At 37.3% G+C, this 9,125-nt stretch overlaps 1 protein-coding gene across 2 annotated transcripts in view; it reads right to left on the bottom strand.

Moving 5' to 3' along the window:
- Positions 1-4,933: 4,933 nt before the first annotated feature.
- bmp1a (bone morphogenetic protein 1a) overlaps positions 4,934-9,125 on the bottom strand; it is an 84,228-nt gene continuing 80,036 nt past the window's right edge. For both annotated transcript variants that reach the window (XM_058784123.1, XM_058784124.1), the window contains one exon: positions 4,934-8,013. In XM_058784123.1, coding sequence (XP_058640106.1) covers positions 7,876-8,013 — 138 coding nt within the window. In that variant the 3' untranslated portion in view covers positions 4,934-7,875. The remainder of the gene's footprint in view (positions 8,014-9,125) is intronic.

Below are 9,125 nucleotides of genomic sequence, written 5' to 3'. Positions count from 1 at the left end.
GTAAGATGAAGCTACTTTTTCATCGTCCTTGAAGGATGTTGTGACAGAGTTGGTGTTTTACGCTGAAGTTAATTATTTGATTTCCAAATCTAGAAGGCCTACTGTACATTTTGGTTGAAATGGCATTCACAATCTATTTTACTTTTGCAAGGTGACATTTCTGAGAATATCATGAGAAAACTTTTTACCAGGTGGAAATTTATTACAGTGTGATTCATAGAAAAAACTTTTTTTTTTTAGAAAAAAGGAATGATGGTCCATCCCTAACAAGACTGTCACTGGTGTGTAAGCAGATCATACAAATTATGAATCAGATCGTACAAATTCTCCACAAGACTGTCATTTTTTAATCGGGAATTGATTAGTAACAAGTCATGTTCACCCTCCTGAGTATTTTAGCGTGTAACTTTGTCTTCAGATTGAAAGATTTTTAAAAAGCTGTGTTAGCTAAACAGTGACTCAATAGTAAGCAAATTGGCTATTGTTCAACATTAACCAATAATCCGCACAGCATTGCTTATATCAGATGAAAAGGAAGAGAAAAGAAACAGTGTTAACTATTACGCTGTTTTTCTTCAAATAAAACTGAAATAAATATATTAAAAAACTTAAATTTTCTTGGCAAGTAACTGAAAATAAGTGGAAGTACTAAAACAAAAACTGAAATAAATATAAATTAAAGCTAAAAAGAAATATTAAAAACACTTAAAATTAATAAAACGTTAAACAAAATATAAAAACTGAAAGTTTTTAATTAAAATAAAATATCATAGAAATATTAATAAATACTATAATAGTGTTTATGAAGAGTTTGGATGCAAAAAGTATGTTTGACGTTCTTTCTGACTACTGTGTATAGGTTTCTGTGTAAGTACTGGTACTTCTGAGTGGGTTGAGGCTGGGATTTAGTGCATTTGAAGTGAAAGTACTTTTGCACTGGAACTCTTCATATATACTATTTTATTAATACTATATATTTATATTATATAATATATAACAACACTAAAATAAAAGGCTGTTATATTAATTTATATATATATATATATATATATAAAACAAAACTAATATTGGCACCCTTGGTAAATATGAGCAAAGGCAGCTGTAAAAATATTTATCCTTTTTATCTTTCATTCAAAAAATTCACAAAATTCCAACCTTTCATTGAAGCAAAAAAAATGGAAAGTGGGGGGAAAATCTCATTGAGAAATAAATGCTTTCTCTAGTTCATGTTGGCCACAATTATTGGCACCCAATTATTGCAACGTGCTTTTCCCAAGATAACAGCTCTGAGTTTTCTCCTATAATGCCTGAAGAGTTTGGAGAACACCTGACAAGAGATCAGAGACCATTCCTTCATCCAGAATCACTCCAGACCCTTCAGTTCACTCCACTCATCTTCTATAGGGTTCAGGTCAGAGGACTGGGACGGTCATGGCATTTTGTGCTCAGCGACCCATTTTTGTGTTTATTTTGATGTTTGTTTTGGATCATTGTCCTGATGGAAGATCCAAACATGGCCCATTATAAGATTTCTAACAGAGGCAGTCACTTATTGATTTTTTATCTGTTGGTATTTGATAGAATCAGTGATGCCGTGTGTCTAAACAAGATGTCCAGGACCTCCAGCAGAAATATAGGCCCACAACATCAAAAATACAGCAGTATATTTCATTGTACACATGGGGTACTTTTTATCCCTGTGTTCACCAAACCCAACTTGAGTGTTTGCTGCTAAAAAGCTCTTGTTTTAGTTTCATCTGACCATAGAAGCCAGTCCCATTTGAAGTTCCAGTCGTGTCTGATAACTGAATATGCTGGAGTTTGTGTTTGGATGAGTGAGGAGAATTTTTCTCGAAACCCTCCCAAACAACATGTGGTGATGTAGGTGCTGTTCGATATATATTTTTTTAGGTTTCTGACCCCGAGACTCAACTAATCTCTGCAATTCTCCAGCTGTGGTCCTTGGAGAGTCTTTAGCCGCTCAAACTCTCCTCCTCACTGTGCATTAGGACGATATAGACACACGTCCTCTTCCAGGAAGATTTGTAATATCTTTAGTTGATAGGAACCTCTTAATTATTGCCCTGACGGGGGAAATGGGAATTTTCACCGCTTTAACTCTTTTCTTACAGCCACTTTCTAAATTTGTGAAGCTCAACAATCTTTTGCTGCACATCAGAAATATATTCTTTGGTTTTTCTCTTTGTGATCAATGATTAAGGGAATTTGGCCTTTGTGTTCCTCATATTTATAATCCTGTGGAACAGGAAGTCATGGCTGGATAATTTCATGTTCATAATCACCCTGGAGTGCTAAAAAATGTAAATATGAATGGGAATATACTTCAGAGATATTTTACTCATAAGAATTTCTAGGGGTGCCAATAATTGTAGCCAGCATTCATTGGAGAAAAACATGAAACTCATGAGAGTTTCTCCCCACTTTCAATTGTTTTTTACATTTATGCATTTAGCAGACGCTTTTATCCAAAGCGACTTACATTGCATTCAAGTTACAGTTTTTACATTTTATCAGCTCTTGCTTTCCCTGGGAATCGAACCCATGATCTTGCCGTTGCTAGCGCCATGCTCTACTATTTGAGCTACAGGAAAGCTTTTTGACTTGATCTCATTAGAAAAATTTCATTTTAATTGTGCAATAATTTACAAGTTTAAGAAAAAAACAAAAACATGAAAGTTCACCCCTAACCTATTCATCAGAGGGATGCAAGCAGATCTTATGAAAACATATGTATGAGCAAAAACATACAAAGCTGCTGGAAATTCCCCAAACGTAAAATAATTACAAATTGCCACGAGAGTATTCTTTGTAGTTACATGCTCAATAACACCAGAAACTAGGAAAATAGGATCTATTTCTGATTTCATGTCGACTTTAAAGAACACAAAAGCCAACATTTTCCTACTTTAATGTAAGAGGTTACTGTAATGTTTGGTTTTGTCCAAAACCAATGAAAAGGGTTGCAGTACAGATCGTACTGCTTGGGGACTTAGTTGTATTTCAAAGTAAACATGTTAAAAGAGTTTTGTTTTTTGTCTGTGAAATGTTAAGGGTATTGTCTGGACTTTTATAAGATAAAAGTGTAAAATCATGGTGAATTTCATGCTGGCTTTTGTAAGATTCTGGTGAAACAAATATTGAGTTCTGCAGAGTGATGTTGTGCTTCTGATGTGGTTTGTTAAATTCCCAGTGAAACCCACTGTTTGCGTTTGTCTTTCTGCACACCAAACGGATCCACTTAACTCCGTCTATCATCATCTTTTTTGATTGTTGTCATTTTTCTGTATTTCAAAACATATACACACACAAAGTTACAATGATCGCAGGCGACCTTCAAACGGCTTGATCATTTTGACCCTTAACCAGTAGTCTGGAAATAATACAGCACTTCAGCAGCAATCCACTTACAGCCACAGACACTCGCTGTCCTCCTAAAAGGAATTCAGCTCACCTTCACAGCTCGATCTGCTTTACTTTTTTTGATATTCATGTTAAGGACTGAAATATTTCAGAGAAATATTCACACATTAACAGTTACACTGAAAATATGCTGGCATCAGTGGGTGAAATGTACACCTCAAAAATAACAACAAAAAAAAAAAACATTTTGTTTTGCATCAAGAAAATGTAATTAATTAATTAATTTATATGCAATTTTAATTAATTATTAATTCATTTCATTTTGCTCCCCAAAGTGTGTGTATGTATATATATATATATAACAATTAATAAACAAATATTAATAACTACAATATAAAGCAAAAATATACAAAAAAATAAATATATATATTTTACAACAATAAACGTTATTATAAATATACAATTTTATTACAGTTATAAGCTACTGATAGTGGATGGGTGTTTGGTCAAATTTTCTTTATGCAAAACATATGAATTTTTTCTTCCAGTCAGTTTTGGGGTCAAATATGACTCTGGCATTTCTTCACTCACCAATTTTTTGATTCACCACAAAATGGCTTATTGACAGAGCCAAAATGATTATTTATGGGTATATCATATAGGTAAATATCATATTTACATTACAACAATCAAATCAAAAATACAAAGTTTTATACAACAAATTCCCTTTAGCCAACAACCATATATAATATGTTATATCACATCCGAAATAAGTTTTTGTTTACATAATATATGTATGTGTGCTGTGTATATATTTATTATGTATATATAAATACACACACATGCATGTTTATATATTAAATGTATTTATTTATAATATGAATTATATGAATATAAATATAGACATGTAGCCTAAATAACTGTAAATATTTTCTAAATATATACTGTATGTGTGTGTATTTATATATACAAATAATAAATATACACAGAACACACACATAAGCCTATATTATGCAAACAAAAACTTTTTTGTATGCGATTAATCTTGACAGCATTTTTTCGCTTCATTTTAATTATACTTAATGCGCACATTTTCATTGGTAAGAGTTTTCTCACCAATTTCAAAATTATTAAAACACTTGCTCTTATATTTTAGCTCTTCCCATCAATTCAGCTTAAATTTTTAATGTTGGAAACGGTAGATAGGCATTAATAATGCACTGTGGTGACCATTCATAATTGATGATCTGTTAGATAGCAAATTCAATACTGATATGTGGTTTATTTAGAAATCCACAGTCATCAAGACGAGCAGGAGAGACAAAGTCCATCCTCAACGTGAGCTCAAGACCTTGAAACCATCAGCAACTTATGAAACGCCTTTAATACATGTAGGACTTTGCACTTCAATGTTCAACTTTGTGTTGAAAAACACCAGTTATCAGAAGAAAAAAAAGAAAAAAGAAAAAAATCACTGAAAGCATTCAAAATGACATGATAGAGCACTTTGCCTTGAATTTGCTCTAACATAGTGCTACCTACTGCAACTTAATAGGTATATTTGGGCTTTTATTCAGTTAATTAAATGGTCAGTCAATAATTCCTGAGTCTACAAGACAAAATTTGACATGAGGCATTTCAAAATGAAAATAACATTTTATGAAATAGATGCACTTGTTAACACTATGTGCAATACATAGGTGAAAATTAGCTATACAATATAAATAAATTGCATCTTTTGTCTGCAATTACACATAGCCTTAGTTCTCATCAAGTTGTCTATGGTTTAGTGTACTTTGAATACATTAATACATATTTACATACATACATATGATAAAATGCATAAACATGTACCAAGTCTTGTGTGGGAAGGCCAGTCAGGGTGAATAAATCAAGCATACACTATTATGCTGAGGTAACATGTGCTAAAACAGATCATTTGAAGCCCGCGTTCGCCCACAAAACACTATTTCTAACAAGAAATAACATGGGCATTAAAAACATTAATAATGCTTAGGAGGATGTGCTTCGATTAGCAAAATGTACAAGTGCTCCACTACTCTAAAAAGCTATGCTAGGAAGCATATTCAAATACAGAGATACTAAACTGGGTATCTTAGACACACACAATAAAATCCATTTGAAGAACTAGGATAGAAGTTAGCCGATTTTGAGCATGAGGGTAAGCTTGCAAGATCGTATATCGAGCAACTTGTTTGGTCACAGCACTCGTGGCTTGAGGTGAACTGATTCAAGGTTCAGATGGAAGGCATTGTCTAAAAGAGTTTAAACCCCAAAATGTGTCCTCTAAAACCCATAATCCTCATCATTTGCCTTCCTGGATTTCACACATCCAAGTCAAACAGTAAGCAAGTCCTGCAACGATTCAAATCTAGTGTCTTGGAATGATTCAGTGGGTAACAACAATCAGATATCCTGAACCTGAGATTTAAAAGAGCTTTAGGTAAATCCACAAAGGCAAACAGGTGTGAAATGATATCATATGATGAAAAGCGCGGTTGAGACAGAGGAGACCAAGTCAACAGCCTTTGAAGGAATTCTGCAGGAGACAGAAAGCTAGAGAGGTAGGGAGCAGCATACTTCACAGGGATGATCCTGGAAATGGAGTGCGCTACCACTTCAGATCAAATGATCGACCCTGGAGATCACGCTATTCAGCACTATTCCACACAGATTTGACATCAAACATGCTCTCTTCCCAACTGACACTGGATATCAATGGAGAAAGAGCGACTGAAAGGACTGGGGCGCAGGGCTCATTTGAAATAGCACCATCCCACCGCTCTCCCACACGCTGAGGTACGTTATTGGTACAAATGAACATTTTACAGTTTTAACAGTTTTCCCATAGTCAGCGGTGTAAGAGCAACATCTACCTAGCAGTAGGACATCTGAGGACTGCTAAAAAAGTACAGTCCTTTCAGGTTTTAAATCAAAATCATATTGGGTGCGCAGACGATGGACCTTAGTCAAGAGTATTTTGATTGTTCGCTCAATAGGTTTTAGGTCTTGAAGAGATCATTCACCCAAAACTGAAGATTTTGGCATCATTTACTCACCCTCAAAGGACATCGTTCCTTTCTTTCTTCTGTGGAACATACACAAAAAGACATTTTGAGACTTTTTTTTGTCCAACATTATGTTGAGACATTGTATGGACAAAAACGTTGTTCCAAATGGCTTCTTTTGTGTTTCACAGGAGAACGCAAGTCATTTACTCAAATATGAAGTAAATGATGACAGAATCTTTGGCTGAACTACCTCTTTAAGGTCATGTCTAATTTGACATTTTTTACATTGACAACCCTGACTGAGGTCCATACACTAGTGACTCTAGTTTTGAAAACAACTTTCGGTCATGGACTGTGAGGAAAGAGCCTGAAAAAGAAGATAAAAGAAAACAGCTGTGGGATGTCAGGACACAAAAGGGCCCACCAATTTTCATGCGATTGTGCCTAATTTGTTCATGACTGGCGAAGCAGAGAAAGTGTTACAAGGACAGCACCACATTATCATGACCTTGAAAAAAGTGTGTGCTTAATCTAACAAAAGCTAAGCGTTTTCCACCATACCATCCTGTTTTTATGCAAAAGCAATTAACAGCCATCAGACATGGGCCACGTATAGTTTATTAGTAATATGATAACTGATTCTGGAAAACCTCCTGGAGAGTGATCATTTTGGGCAGGGAACCTTCTGGACTACTGACCAGGAAAAAACGAGTTATTACAAATGCTGGTGCCATTACGTCCACATTTCCTTCTAGCTGTACCACATGCATCTCTTTGACATACAGTGTCATTTGCTCAAGTAACGACAAAGAAACTGGCCCACAATAGCCTAAGAGACTCTTTAAGAACAAGCAATGCCAATAATGTCAAGAAGAGACGGTTGTTTCCCCACAGTGCAGCGGTAAATCTCACGTTTCAAGGTTGGAAAACATGTGAGGAACACCGTCCTGAATGCCCCTGCTTCGCTTATTTCCCACTTCCTCTATCCCACTGTTGCACAGATGACTGGTTTGGTGAGTTTGCTCGGTTCTCCTGCAGGAGTTCCTCAGTGTATTTGTGTTTTTCAACGCACTCTCGGCTCATGAAAGGTGACAAAAAGGGGGGGTTCCAGTATCCAATCAGCTACGCCCACCCTTCCCACCCTCCCCTTTTGATTTCGCCCCTATATTTGTATCCAGCAACTGAATACATTCCACCCCCCCCCTCCACATCTTGCCCCGAATGTAATAATTAAAAAAAGGTAAAAACAAGGTCTACTGCGGAATGGCTTTACTCCTCACAGTCAGTAGGGGATGCCAGAACCCCTGTGAACTACTGAGGTGCGGTTGGCGTTCTTGCGGCTGGTCCGTCGAGTCTGGGTGTTCTTGGCGACCGGGGGGCTCCGAGCAATGGGCGAGGCCCTCCCCCTGGGGCCCTTTCGCTTCCCCCTAGGCCCTGCACGGCCCCTCCCGGCCACTAGGGGTCACTTCTTACGGGAGTGGAGCGTGTCCTGAAACTTGGTGCTGGTGTAACGCACGTGGAAGCCCTTCTTATTGATGGTGTCGTCTGAGCGGAATTTGATGACGATGGAGTCGCCGGCGGAGTAGATCTCTTCTGGAGGCTGGAAACACAAAGATGGAGGAAGACGTGAGTAGGCTTGATAGAACAAATTCCCTTTTATTACATCAAGGCAACCTCATCAATCCTAGTGATTGACATTTTAGTGCAGTGGTTCCCAATCCTGGTCCTGGAGAACACAAACACTACATTTTTTATGTCTGTCTTCTCTGACACAAACATTTGAGGTCTTGGAGTCTTCACTAAAGAGCTGATAAGTTGAATCAGGTGTGTTTGATTAGGGAGACATCTAAAATGTGCAGTGTCGGGGTGCCTCCTGGACCAGGGTTGGGAACCACGGCTCTAGGTCCAGGATTGGGAATAACTGTTTGGGAACTACTTGGGGTGTCCAAACCTGTTCCTGGAGGGCCATTGTCCTGCAGAGATTAGTGCCAACCCTAATTAAACACACCTGAACCAGCTAATCAAGGTCTCCAGACTCACTAGATTAGAAACTTCCAGGCAAGTGTGTTGGAGTTGGGTGGAGCTAAAATCTGCAGGACGGTGGGCCTCCATGAGTAGGAATGGACACCCCTGGTCTAGAGGGAGTCAACATTGAGTTAGCAGAAGTCGGAAAGACCACAAGCTCAGTTTGCAAAGTAGGCAAGTATATGATACCTACGCCATGTGCCAAATAGGATATATCTGCCTCTGAAGGACATTTCAGTGTGTGAGCAATCATGGCCACAATATTGAAGGGTTTCTCAAAACTGAAGAGTTTAAAACTGGTCACTTTCGAAAGGTACAACTGAGGTATACTGCGCTCCCATGATTCTTTATGCAGGTTAATTGCGCGATGATACAAACTCCTTAATGGGCTTGGAAAGACGACGCACAAGTGTGTTCCAAAGAACAGGTTTTTGATCCCCTACACCCTTCTTCCCTTCAAAGCTCTCACTCTGTAGGATAAACTCTCTGAAGTGATTAGGGCATAGGGTCGAGCCCTTCAGAATGGAATGCAGCAATACTGTTTTAAAATCTGTTCTGATTTTGAAAGTTGTGTAGTGTAGTTTAGACTTTACTATTGTCTTTCACCTTAGAGTTCTAAAGTGCTACCAAAATCATCAACACAAGGTGAAAGCTGTACCAAAAAGCAGGCATGAAAATTATGCTTTT

Source organism: Onychostoma macrolepis, chromosome 08 (assembly GCF_012432095.1).
Source record: "Onychostoma macrolepis isolate SWU-2019 chromosome 08, ASM1243209v1, whole genome shotgun sequence".
Lineage (NCBI taxonomy): Eukaryota > Metazoa > Chordata > Actinopteri > Cypriniformes > Cyprinidae > Onychostoma > Onychostoma macrolepis.
The sequence above is the reverse complement of the archived record's forward strand: the minus strand, read 5'-3'. Positions and strand labels throughout refer to the sequence as shown.